This window comes from Pseudophryne corroboree, chromosome 8 (genome assembly GCF_028390025.1).
Source record: "Pseudophryne corroboree isolate aPseCor3 chromosome 8, aPseCor3.hap2, whole genome shotgun sequence".
NCBI lineage: Eukaryota > Metazoa > Chordata > Amphibia > Anura > Myobatrachidae > Pseudophryne > Pseudophryne corroboree.
The window spans coordinates 97,991,512-98,005,808 of NC_086451.1; the positions used below are offsets into that span (position 1 = coordinate 97,991,512).

At 43.5% G+C, this 14,297-nt stretch overlaps 1 protein-coding gene across 2 annotated transcripts in view; it reads right to left on the minus strand.

Moving 5' to 3' along the window:
• The window catches only part of MAPKAP1 (MAPK associated protein 1), a 318,576-nt gene that overhangs the window by 195,387 nt on the left and 108,892 nt on the right, over positions 1–14,297 (minus strand). For both annotated transcript variants that reach the window (XM_063936818.1, XM_063936817.1), the window contains exons 3-4: positions 11,549–11,638; positions 3,420–3,568 (exon numbers count right to left, since the gene is read on the minus strand). In XM_063936818.1, the coding sequence (XP_063792888.1) occupies positions 3,420–3,568; positions 11,549–11,638 (239 nt within the window). The remainder of the gene's footprint in view (positions 1–3,419; positions 3,569–11,548; positions 11,639–14,297) is intronic.

Consider the following 14,297-nt stretch of genomic DNA (forward strand, 5'->3'; position numbering starts at 1 on the left):
GCAGGTTGAGGGGCATAACTAGATATATTGCAGGCCCTAGACAAAAGTTTGTAAGGGCCCCTATGTGCCACCCAATGGTGAAAAATGTATATAACACATGTAACTGTGACAGGGAAGGTGGCTCCTCTGAGCTCTGGACCCCACAGCAGCTGCACTCCCTGCACCTATGGTAGGTATGCCCTTGTATAAAACCGTGACAGAAAAGGTGGCCCCTCTCAGCTCTGGGCCCCATAACAGCTGCACTCCCTGCACCTATGGTAGCTACACCCTTGTATATAATACATGTAACTGTGACAAAGAAGGTGGGCACCTCTAAGCTCTGGGCCCCATAGCAGCTGCACTCCCTGCACCTATGGTAGCTACGCCCTTGTATATAGCACATATAAGTGTGACAGAAAGGGTGGCCCCTCTCAGCTCTGGACCCCACAGCAGCTGCACTCCCTGCACCTATGGTAGGTATGCCCTTGTATAAAACAGTGACAGAAAAGGTGGCCCCTCTCAGCTCTGGGCCCCATAGCAGCTGCACTCCCTGCACCTATGGTAGCTACACCCTTGTATATAGCACATATAAGTGTGACAGAAAGGGTGGCCCCTCTCAGCTCTGGGCCCCATAGCAGCTGCACTCCCTGCACCGATGGTAGCTACGCCACTTTATATAACACAAGTGTGACAGGGAAAGTGGGCCTTTCTGAGCTCTGGGACCCATAGCAGCTTCACTCCCTGCACCTATGGTAGCTACGCCTTTGGTAGCTCTGCCCTGGTTACAGGGTAGTGATTCAGTAGTTAAAGGTAAGTTGAGGCAAAGTGGAGAATATATCAAGAACACATCAGTTTTCAGTCATTTCTGATTATAAGCCATGCAAATGTTATCCCATGATCTGAAAGTCTTCTCATGGAGTATAGTATTGTTGTCACTTTTGCCACTGCTGTCTCTGGGTAAAGGATGAGACTGTTAAAATACAGACAGCAACTGAAATTACATCTTTACAGTACACACAAATGGGGGTCAAGGTGGGTGGTACCATTCTCTTGGGTGTTGGATTTACTTATGACATTTTAAACAAGGTTACATTTATTGTTACTGTTTTGTGTTACCTTGTGTTACCTTTGGAGGTGAAGCAGATGAGTTTATGCAATCAGAGGGAAGTTTGGGAACCACTGGTGTAAAGAATACTTTACGATGACTATTATCAATAAAAACATTTAAACAAATCAATTTACAATAATGTGTAAAACCTTTGAGGATATTCAATCAGCATGAGCACAGTGCCCCTGGAGTGGTCGGGCAAAGAGCTAATTCTCTTCCACTCCATGAAGGTGCGCAGGAAAATGAGTGATTCTTGTTTACCATATTAAGCAATGATCTGCTCCACCGAATATCGCAACAGCACATCGCACTGAACCGAAATTTAGACATTCATTTTATTTTTATTTAAAAACTGGTTTGGAACACTGTACAGTAGCTGCCTTTTTAAGTGTAGTTATCCAGAAAACGTAGGAAGATGCACAAAATTCCTAGCAGTTCCATACCTTGGCTACATCTTCTGCAAATGCCTTATGCTGACTACACACATAGCATGCCTGGAGCTCAGACATAGCCACATCGGACAAGACTGGTCTGTTTTAACACTTCAGCCTTGCGGATGCATCATCACTGACATTACAGAGGTAAGATGAGAGATGATCAGGTCAAAAATAATCAGCTGTCAACCGCACATGCTAACAAGAATGCCATCAGTACTTATAGATTTCCATAGATAATATTAATTAAATGTAAATCAGGTGTGTCCACTTGTCTGATGACCATTTCTTGAGCAATTAAGGCCATCTCTTCTTAGGACTTCACCTTTTCTTTGACTGGAACACAATTACTTGCTCTTGGAAAGTACTGAACTTACCAATTAAAAGGGGGCACTGAGCAGATGGCCATGACACCGATGCATCATAGTAAGAATTTGAAAAAGAGGTGCATGATGAAGGTCCGAGTATGTGCAACCAACTTTGAAACGTTAACTCCAGCTGGCCAGGGTTTCCATTAGTTTCAATTGCTGAATCAAATAAATTGTTCTTTCAAACAGTATAAGCAGATGCATTCCTAGAATCCCTGACAAATGCCTCTCTCCACTCCAATCTATCCTCAATACTGCTGACCGGCTCATCTTCCTCACCAAACGTACTACATCCACCTCCCCCCTCCTACAAGCTCTTCACTGGCTTCACTTCCCTTTCAGAATCCAATTTAACCTTCTCACACTAACTTACAAAGCCCTCAACCACTCCTCTACTATTTGCATCTCTGGCCTTTTTTCCCTTTACACTCCCACCCATAGTCTTCGCTATGCTAATGCACGCCGCCTCTCCTGTCTACTCTTACCTCCTACCACTTCTGCACATGCTGATCCCTTTCTCTGGAATTCTCTACCTCTCCCCCTCAGACTCTCTATCGCTTATGAAACTTCAAAAGGGCTCTCAAGACCTACTTCTTCACCAAACCCAGCCAAATCTCATCCTTACCCTCTGTTCCACACTCTCTGTCTACTCCATCTGTGTCACCCATGTCTGTCTTCCCCTCCCCTTTAGAATGTAAGCTCCCACAAGCAGGCCCCTCTCCCGTATGTGCTTTTCCTTCTCTTACTTAAACCATCTTCGATGGCACTAAATCCTGCGAGTTTTCCGCCACCCTGATACTTAGGTCAGTGTCGTCTGCTGACCAACCTATGTTTATGTACCATGTACTTGTCCTATATTATCTTCAACTGTAAGTCACTGTTTTCCTATTTTGCTTATTTGTTTATGTACTGTAATTGAGCGATGCAGATCCCTTGTGGCGCCGTACAAATAACAGATAATAATAATTAAACAAGGGTCAGGTAGGGGTTTTACAGCACAGTGGGGAGTAGTTGCAAATAATCTAAAAAGGAGTAGTGGAGAAATTCTCCACAGCAAGCAATCCACTTCTACAAATCCATTTATATAATTTACTATATAAGTGATAGCCCAGATGAACTGGCTGCTATTGGCAACTTCTCCACGTGTCCTGTTCAGAAGGTTTGATTCATCTCCACATTATGTATGAACCCATTATAGAAACGCCTATGGGACAATACATGTGACATTTTAGCGCACTGTTGAATGGAGAATTTTATTTGTAAACACACCTCAAATTAGACACAAAGAGGGCAGATTTAATATAGCAAGAGGTCATGCTGGAGCCTTGCGTGATTTGTGGCTGCGCGCATATTCTATATAGTACGGTAAGGAAAACATTACTAATCACAGGTGGTCTTCTGTGGGGTCTACTCCATCAGGACATCATGCTTAACTAAATCTGCCTCTAGGAATCAAATCTTTTATAGTAGACCTACTATATACTGTTGAACTATATGCACAGAGAAAGGGGGGGGGGGGGTGTTCCTCACCTTGCCATCAAACTTGGAGTATTCATTAAAGGGATTGTTGAGCTGCAGCGGGCACTGCTCCAGGCGCACAGACAGTATGGACGGCTTCCCGCTCGGTGGTGCTCTTTCCTTAAAGTTTTTTTTTTCAAATAATGAACTCAGTTCCTCAACTGCAAAAATGTAAATAGCTAAAAGTTACTAAAACAATTATTTTCTACAAACAGTAAAATAAGGAAACATTTCACAGGTGTTCTATACTAAAATATGGCCTGTATTTATCAGAAATGTACAATTGGCTTCTTTTACCAATCCATGACACCTCCACCAATTATCTGGATTGCACCCTAAGACTGGTATAGACAATATGACAACTTATAGATTTTGATTACTTTAAATAACCGGTATGTTATGCTAACTATAGCGTGTCTCTCTCTATTTATTATACTGGACTGTATATCTAATTCTCCCCATCTCTCTATTTGGTAAACATGTTTAATGCAAGTGTCACGGCTAAGTTTATTTGTAAACCTGGACTAGTACTGGACACTGGGTTTGGCCTTGAGCGCTGTGGACAGAATTGGGCTGGCTTGATGAATGATCTGCTCATTCAGGTGTGGCAGTCAGGCAGTATACTCTATGAGGAAAGGTGACCAGCTATGGGTACTGGAACACTGGTGGTTGGAGCCACCAGTGCAATAAGTAGCTGGGTTGTCACCTAATGGAGAGTCACGTGAGGATTGGTGAGTTGACGGAATGCTGGGAGGGCCAGCAATGCAAGAGATTCACAGATCACTGGTTGGAACCAGTGTAACAGCTGTTGAAGAGACTGAGGACATCAGCAATGGCTGTAGGGGAAGCTGAGAGCATCAGCAATAATTGTAGGGGAAGCTGAGAGCATCAGCAATAATTGTAGACGAACCGGAGGACATCAGCAGTAACTGTAGACGAAGCTGAGGACATCAGCAATGACTGTAGAGGAAGCTGAAGGCATCAGCAATAATTGTAGATGAAGCTGAGGACATCAGCAATGACTGTAGATGAAGCTGAGGACATCAGCAATGACTGTAGATAAAGCTGAAGACATCAGCAATGACTGTAGACGAAGCGGAGCACATCAGCAATAATTGTAGACGAAGCTGAAGACATCAGCAATGACTGTAGACGAAGCGGAGCACATCAGCAATAATTGTAGACGAAGCTGAGGACATCAGCAATGACTGTAGACGAAGCTGAGGGCATCAGCAATGACTGTAGACGAAGCTGAGGACATCAGCAATAATTGTAGACAAAGCTGATGACATCAGCAATAATTGTAGACAAAGCTGAGGACCTCAGCAATGACTGTAGCAGTAGCTGAGGACATCAGCAATAATCGTAGATGAAGCTGAGGGCATCAGCAATGCAAATATCCAGATGCGGGGCAACTGAGGCAGCACAGCGGGGATTCCAAATGCTGTGTAATGCAGTGTCAACACTGCTGGTTTCCCAGGAGCTGTGATGTAGTGATTCTGCACAATGTATGAATACTGCAAGATGTTACAAACATCAAATAAAAAGTTGCGCTTCAATCATGTGTCAATATACATGTAGCTACCAATGTCGCTCAAGTTTCTTTTCTTTCCATCCAGCCAAATTCCCTTAGGGGTAATGGATGCCAGGCAGATTTAATCATAAAAAATAAAAAAAATACAACTGTGTAATACTGTTTATATGGTTCACTAGTATATAGATATAGAGTCCAGTGCTTCACAGAAGGAGACAATAGTGCCACACCGATAGGACCAATTCTTTCCAACATGTGATCCTTGAAAAAGACGCCAGGGGAGCGCCGAAACTAGTTGGAAAGAGTGCCCGGGAAACATATTACTGGTACACAGCATCCTGTCTATGGTCGCACCTGGAGCACGAGACAACCCGGGGTTTCAGTCTCCCTACTAATGGTGAATATATCAACTGACCAGACTTGCTGATATACTTTGTTGTTTTTGTTCCCTATTATATATACATTTTTACCTTTTTAATAAATCATGTGTTTTTTATACATATGGACGTATACCTCATTACTTTTTACCCATCAATCGGGGGTAACGAGGAAAAGAAATCTTGATGTGCATATACACAGCAGGCTTACATGTAAGCATCCAATTCACTTTCTACACGGTGGTGTTTTTCCAGTTAAGCTGCGTGAAGCACGTGTTGGGAAGAATTGGTCCTATTGGTGTGGCACTATTGTCTCCTTCTGTGAAGCACTGGACTCTATGTCTATATACTAGTGAACCATCTAAACAATATTTACACTATTGTATATTTTTTATTTTTGAATGTGTAAATCTGCCTCGCATCCATTACCCCTAATTAAATTTGGCTGGATGGAAAGAAAAGAACCCTGAGGGACATTGGTGTCACACGCCATAGGCGGCGTTCACCGCGCTTACCCCTGCGTGCCTGCTGGTCTGTGTTGCGGCCTCCGCCTTCGTTGGTCCACGGGCTCCGGCGCCTGGCTGGCGCGGCTCCCGGCGGTTCTCCAGGGCAGGGGCGCCGCCATGACACCCGGCATCACGTGGGCGGGGAGCAGGTGACGTCATCAGACTGTTCCACCAATCCAGCGGAGGCGGGAGATTCAAAGGCAGACGCCGGGCAGCGCCTCGGCGCCTGAGTATCGTCTTTTCCCCTGAAGTGGATGCCAGTGCTTCTGTCCTCGGCGGATCTCTCTGCAACATACCCCAGTGTCTCCGGCACTTCCAGGTGTCAGTTGTTGCACAGCTTTCAGCATTCCCAGCCGCTGCTGGGTTCCACTGCGCTCTAGTCACCAGTGCTTCTTGGAGTCAGCGTGGGCTGCAGGTTAAACGTCGCTCTCAAGTTATACAAGTCCTCAGTGTCTTTAACCCTCGCTCTCAAGTTATACAAGTTGTCGGTGTCTTTAACCCTCGTTCCCCAGTTATACAAATACTCAGTGTCTTTAACCACTGCTCTCAAGTTCTTCAAATCATGTGTCTTTAACCACCGCTCTCAAGTTCTTCAAATCATCAGTGTCTTTAACCATCGCTCTCAAGTTCTTCAAATCATCAGTGTCTCTAACCACCGCTCTCAAGTTCTTCAAATCATCAGTGCCTTTAACCACCGCTCTCAAGTTCTTCAAATTATCAGTCTTAACCACCGCTCTCAAGTTCTTCAAATCATCAGTGTCTTTTAACCACTGCTCTCAAGTTCTTTAGTCACCAGTATCTTTTACCATCACTCACAAGTACTTCCTGGACATTTCTCCATACGCTCCTTCTCTGTTATGTGACATTGTGTTGCTCTCTTCCTGCAATAAAGTCCTTTAATATTTTCACCAAGCTTTTCTGTCAGAGTCCTGTATGCGGAAGACCTATATTAAGCCATCCCTGTTCCGACCCAACTGTGGTTCATCTCCCCTACCATCGGGAGAACCCCCGAGTTCACAACACCCCCAACCTAGGTCAGTGACAATTGGTAGCTATATTGACACATTATTGAAGCGCAACTTTTTATTTGATGTTTGTATCATATTGTATTTGACTGAGCTACAGGTGACCTTTTTATCAGATAAATTGCTGCTTTAATTTTGTCTGCACCAAGGGTTTCAAACCGCTTTGAAGTTTTGTAATACTGCAAGGTGGTAGACAGCAGTAGCAGGTTTTCTGGATACGGAGGTGTGCCACCTTGCGCAGCAGTTTAACTGGAAGCTGGTAGGAACCAGCAAAGTCTCTAATGCCGCTAGGGATATAGGACAGTCCCTCTGGATCACTGGAGGACTTCCAGTGAATCTGGAGATGCCAGGATGTAATGGCAGCGATGGCCCTTTATATCATCCAGGGAGTCAGGGAGTGCGGTAGATGGTAATTGCACTGAGTCTATTACCAGCAGGAGATTCAGGAGATCACTCCAGGCTGGGAGACACCAAAGCACTGACAGCTTGCTAGTGCTGAGACCTGGAACTTATACCCAGTGCTTACAGCTAAGTGGATGAGCGTCTCAAATGATGCAGAAGCGAATCCGGATTGGCTCTTGGGAGATCAGCTGACTGGAGACTGTCATGACGCTGTCCATGGGGAAGAGCAGTGGGAACTTCGGCATGCTGTGGCCAGAGCCAGCTGCTATGGCCGCTAGACAGGGAGACGGCGGGACACATCAGGGGAGCACCCGGATGAAGGATCGCACCCAGGTTTGCGGCGGAAGTGAGCTAAAGCATGACTAGGGAATACAGATAACCTCCATTTTGTGACAGCAAGGATGCCATACAACATTTCACAATGGGCCCATAAGTGTCCAGATAAGCCCTGGTTGCAAATTTGTATTTTACCTGTTCTGATTCCAGACTAGCAACAGCATACATCTCGGACATAAAATAGTTCGAAAAATATTATATTAGCAAATGGAAGTTTTGCAAAAAAAGCAATCAAAACCCTGCAATAAGAAGGTATTGCAAGAGATCAAATAAGGTGCAAATATCACAAAATAACCTGGGCACACCAGGATGTTGGCAGGGCACCCACTGGGTCCCCGTTGCTCCTCCCCACCTCACAGAGTGACACCAAGCTATGCCAATACCTCCGTGTTAGGAGACAGATGTTCACTGTTGTACTGTAGCTCACACCAGGAATCTGCTAGTTGTTGCACCTTCTTCCCACAGGGATCCCATACAGCTGTGTTATGTATGAGAAAGATGGTGGGGTTCGCTGGCTAGGAGGAGGATAAATATTGCGCCGAGGGGTGTGATCGGTTGTGCAAGAAGTAGTGTTCTATTACAAGAGGCCTGATGCAGGCTAGACTGTGAATCCCCCTTAACTTCCAGGTGTGTGACTATCTCTGGATCGTCCTACCACAGACAGATGGGGCTTGCAGTAGGGGATGTCTTCTGGGGACACTGTGAGTGCTCCAGACACTGGTTTCAGGTAGTGTGGGGAACTGGGCCGCAATTATAGAGGATTATGGTGAGGGGTGGACTGTGAATCAGCCATAGGTTGTACAATTTCAAAACACATTACCGCATGGCGTATGCCCTCCTTGGTATCTTCAGTCAATCAAGCTATGTGCATATACTGTGCATGTGCATTTAGGTTGGGCATTTAACATTGCTCCTATTGAACGGGATCGGTATGAAATGCCGGCGGACAGGATCCCGGCTGTCATAATCCCGTCAGCGGGACACCGTCCGCCGTAATGCCGGCAGCGGGGCGAGCAGTGGTCACACTTCTGTGCATAAGAGCACCAGGTGGAGATAACCACTCCTCTAGGTCCTGGAAGTCTGGAAAGAGAATCCCTCCAGAACAGACTCCAAGGATTCTGCTAAGGGGACCTAATTATCTCCAATGGCAGAATTTGGGCTCCAGAGAAAGAGTTACTAGTTGCCCAGACACATCAGCCTCCGGCTACCGAGCATGAGCCTTTAGGGCTCCAATGAAACAATTTGCGGGCTGTGATGGCCAGATTTCCCCACATCTCTTAAGGTCAGGAGGCTCCATGGGAAGTCTCAGGAGGCTGCATGGGAAGAGATTCTGATTCCATGGGATGGGTACAACGAACTCCAGATCTCCAGATCCCAATAGACCACCAGATCCCAATAGACCACCAGGAAAAAGGTAAGTGCATTTTTACTTGATTACATTTAGACACATTTTACTTTCATTATATTCTGCACATTTTGTACCTCATACTCAGCACCAGGTTGTTGTTTTTTTATACCTCAGTATGAGAGCTCCCAGGTGTAGCAATACACATTAACCAAAGAGACTGGACATTTTATTTTGTAATACATACTGTACATTAAAACTGGCCACACATCTTAAAATTATTGTTCCAACTAGGCAACTAGTTGGATGAATGAGCCGATTTGTGGGAACGAGCAATAATCAATCGCACAATGGGGGTAATTCCAAGTTGATCGCAGCAGGAATTTTGTTAGCAGTTGGGTAAAACCATGTACACTGCAGGGGGGGCAGATATAACATGTGCAGAGAGAGTTAGATTTGGGTGGGTTATTTTGTTTCTGTGCAGGATAAATACTGGCTGCTTTATTTTAACAATGCAATTTAGATTGCAGATTGAACACACCACATCCAAATCTAACTCTTCAGAAAATTCCAACATCACGGCAGATCAATGAAGGGAAATGCCACTAACAGAGCTGTTACGTTGCATTTACCAAATGCATGGCACTGCCAACGAAGCACTCAACAACTGGGGGGACACTGTGATGCAATGGTGGTGTCAGGTTCCCCATCTAGCCGGTTTGTCCTTTTCCTCATTCAAACTGTGTTTAATATGGTCAGTATTGTAGTGTTAACAATGTATGCATGCAATTTATGTCTAGTTTATATCATAAATGTTGCCACGCGGGGCCGGGGAAGGGGGGGTGGCACACATTGCTACTGCTGTGTAAGCACGCCTTTGGTTTGTTTACTGTAAGAAGTCTCCTGGCCATTGTCTCTAAATGCAGGTAGCAGGCATTCGTCCGATACATATTATGCTTAAAAGAAAGCTGAAGCAATAAGGGGCTTATGTGTGTAGCAGATCTTACATACAGTCGCAACGAGCAAGCTCAGAAAATGACGGCATGCAAATGCAGCTACAGTATGCCCGGCTCCTGCACTATTTGGGTGCATCGACCTATAAGACTAAAGAGGTGGAAATGCAGTGGGAAGAGACGCTCTCACGCAGGGGAGGGTCAGTTAAGTTTGAGCAATCGCAGCTCCAGAAGACCAGCACATGTAACTTATCCTTTGCATCAAGTATGAGGCAGGTGCAAGCACAGGCTGATGAGGACTACTGGTAAGATGAGCGCATGTGCTGCCTTCGCAGAGGTGGCCACATCATGGGATACATATAGCTCTGCATATGGATGAAATCACACACACTTCCAGAGTGACGCCAGACGGATTTACTTCCAACACGACATGAGCAGAACAACCCAGGGCACCCCTACAAGTGCCACAGCACCCAGTTTGGGAACCACTGCAATAGAGTAAAAGTCATTCCCTTCTCTTGAATAGAAAAATACGGACAATGAAAGCCCTGTCTTATCAGTGTACCAGATCTAAGTGGGCCATGGGCCTGATTCAGAGTTGTACGCTATGCCGATGTTATAGCAACTGAGCGATTATAGGCAGACAGCGCATGTGCCGCGATCGCACTGTACATGTGTAAAAGGTGCCTTTGTGATTCCGCTCCCGGTGAGGATTTTATTGCAGAGTTTTTGACAGGAAATTACCGGTTAGGGAAGTTAAAGGGGAGTGGTGGCAAAAAAGCGGGTGTGTATGGCCATTTTCAGGGCGTGTATATGTATCAGCTGCGATCATGTAAGCAGAGAAACATAGCACATGAGTTGTTGCTGATGCGTCTAATCTGCTTAGCCAAAGACCTACTCGAGCAGTCGATGTTCCTTGGTTTTGTGTTTAGGCTGCATATATGTACGCAACTGCGAATGAGTGGTGATAGCTCCTGGGCAGCAGCTTCACTTGCTATCATTAGCAGTTCCGTGACCTAGAAAATTACAATTGCATTAGTGTACAACTCTGAATCAGGCCCCATGTTACACATCATCAAATAAAGCGCATGCCCTGGTCTTCCCAAGGGGTGTGCTAGAAAAGATCTACAATGCCTAGGTCGACAGTTATTAGGTTGACAAGCATTAGGTAGACACTGATCAAAGGTCGACATGGACAAAAGGTCGACTTATGAAAGGTCGACAGGTACAAAATGTCGACACAACTTTATTTTTTTATGTTATTTTCACCTTTACAGCACAGGGAAACCCAATCAGTGTACCGCGAACCCTTGCAGGCAATGCGACTCTCTCCACTATCTGCACAGGTTACTATTCCCAATCGTAGTCCACGTGGACGGTAACGTTAAAAAAAAAAAGTGTAAAAAAAAAAACCTTAAAAAGTTGTGTCGACCATTTGAACCTGACAAACTTTTTCCATTGTCTGTCTATACACTGGAACCCCTTCCCAAGACAGGTCTGTTTGTCCTAACTGGAAAAGGTTAGAATTACGAGCACACTCTACAGTTAGGTAATTCTAAAGGGAAGCTTTGGTGGCTTTTATGGACTGGGCAGATGCAATGTGAAAGGATTCCCATCTGTCTACAAACAGCAGATTTTACGTCGTAAGAGAACAGCATGTTACCTGAATGGCTTGTGTTCCGGTCTTTCCATTGCACATTCTTACATTTGATCTGGTTCTGTCGCTCCTTACGAAGGCGCTCCAGTTTCTGAGCTTGAAAACCGAAAATAGAGAGACAGAATTACTTTGTCAATGAAACTTTCTCGAGAGAAGAAATCACAATTTCAAATTTCATGAATATTTCATAATGCATGTATAGAGAGATGGCGATGAGGGGCAGCAGGGGAGGGGGGGTGAATTTCGGAAAGGGAGATGAGAGGGCATAAAATGTTTAAAGCTGACACAAAGTTCAGAAAATACCAACAAAAACAGGAAAATGTTCTTGATTTATAATTGAAATTAGGGGACATAAAACATTAATACAGACCATAAAGATAGTATTAACATAGAAGGGAATCGTAAAATGTGAAAACTCGCTTGATTAATAGGACAGTTCGTTATATAAATCATTAATAACGGTCTTAAAGGAATTTTAATGTACAAATGAAGTCTCGTGAATGTTACAGAGTGTGCATAAAATTACAGATATGAATTACGTGCCCCCGTTTCAAAAATTAAAGATAAATGAACTCGGGCTCAACTATTAAAGTTTTAAATGTAAAATCCTTTATCTGAAAATCAGGAAAAATTATAAAATGTCATGGCTATATAAATTAGCAGCGTTTTTCTATGGTAGGACGGAACAGTTTATAGGTAATAAAGGAGTGATTTGTATCGACGGCAACATTAGTCAAATGTGTAGGGGAAGCGAGATATTAAAGCGGATATTTTTATTTCACACATTTTCTCTTCTTAAAGATGCAGGACAACATTTAACTACCAGAGAAGACGAGACATTGAAATCTTTCGTTCATCGTCGAATGGTATTTAATTCAACCCATAATGAAAATAAATACAATGAAACACACCATCACTATTATTGTGTTCAAATTATAAACAGATAGGGAAAAAGATTTCTTTGTTGATACACATCATATTGAGAAACTACTGTTGTGAAAAGAATTTGTCACAGAAAAACTTGACAACAGTTCATAAGGCTAGTAGCATTTGTTCATGATAGGATGCGCTGCATTAATCAATATCTAGACTAATTTGCAATATTACCATGAGAATATAAAATAATAATAATAATAATCTCACAGATGAGAAGAAAGTCAGATCCCACATTCCTTTAAATTGCGTTTGCATTTCAGCTGGTCCTAGAATCCAGCATGTATATATTGGTTCCAGTGACTGGCATTCTCATGCAATTCAGTTTTGCTGTAATGGGGCCAAGATGCTTCAGGATTTCCTAGTGGCTGTGGCCAGCTGAACGCTGGCATGACCAAGACGCTGGTTTTCAAGCCTGCCTGGTCTATTTAAGTAGCGCTTTGTGCAATCCCCACTGCCAGATTAGGAGGTCCCTTACCAGTATTGTTCGTGTGTTGATTCCGGACCTCAATCCTGTTTTACGCAACTTCCTTGACTCAACTTGTCCTGACTATTCTTTTGGCTTTTTATATCAGTACTTTTTTTGTAAACAATTTTATTAGGAATTTCCATCTAATGTCTTTGCTGATACAAAAAATACAGCAAATATATCATAATTACAAAAATACAAAAGAAGCAAAAATGTACAGATGGTCATTCAAATTGTACAGAATATTCAACACGAAAAGTGAGACCAGCCAATGACCTCATTAGAGTCTTGGTGATTATATCTGTATCTATACAAAAACATACTGTCTTGATAAAATATGGTACTTAGCAAGCATGGAAAAGATCACTGCATACCTCCATAACATGTCATTCCAGTTTCTACAGATATGGGACATGTGGTTCAAATCTCAAGCTCCCACATTCAGTTCACGCTCCTCTAGGGGTTCTCTAGCACTCCTCCTGTGGCTTTTGTAAACCCCTAACCATTACGCAGCCCTGAGACCGTTCTTTACACTACCGTATTGTGTATTTCAGCTAATACTTCCAACCTCGTATTAGACTCGCGAGTTGTATACGTTGTGTAAGGGGACGCACCAATGGGTCCTCCATCCCTTTCTCATTCCTCTCTACTCTGTACCTTTCCCCTCTTTCTTCTTCTCTTACCTCTTCTTCTTTCTTCCGTCCACTATTTGCGCGATTACTAGTCTATTATTTGGTACCTCCACGTATGACATGCCTTTGTTTTTCACGGTGTCTATTTCTTCCAATGTAATGTTTCCTACTCTGTGTACCCTAGGACTTATTTATTACTGTTATACTTCTGATATATATGTTACGTAGCTTTACGAATATATTCTCTCCTCATTGTTGAGAGACACTGTTGTCCCTTTTTACCTGAAAACTAAAAAAAATAATTTTTTTGATACATTTTGCAAAAGTGGATAAATTTGGCTGAGTGTAGATATGTCAAATAGATCCGGAGAGAATTAGTAAAATCTCAGGTGTAATGGCATTAAGAATATCAACGGACCTGTTTGCCATAGAGCACTTCCAAAGCTTACCTTTGGCCGTGAGAATGAGTATAATGATATAAATTCCAAAGTCTACGATATTTAGATAATGTGTTTAGTAATCATTGGCAGAGAAAGTGATTGGATAAAATGCCGTGTTTGTAAAAACATATAAAAATGACTGTGTGTTTCAAGTGCGAAGCTCTGCAATGCACTTCATATCACGCTTACAGCCTGCTGATTTCACCTTTCCCCTAGACAACCAAGATTGACACTTCATTCTCCTTACTCCACGTCCTTAATATATACATATACCAGGAGTA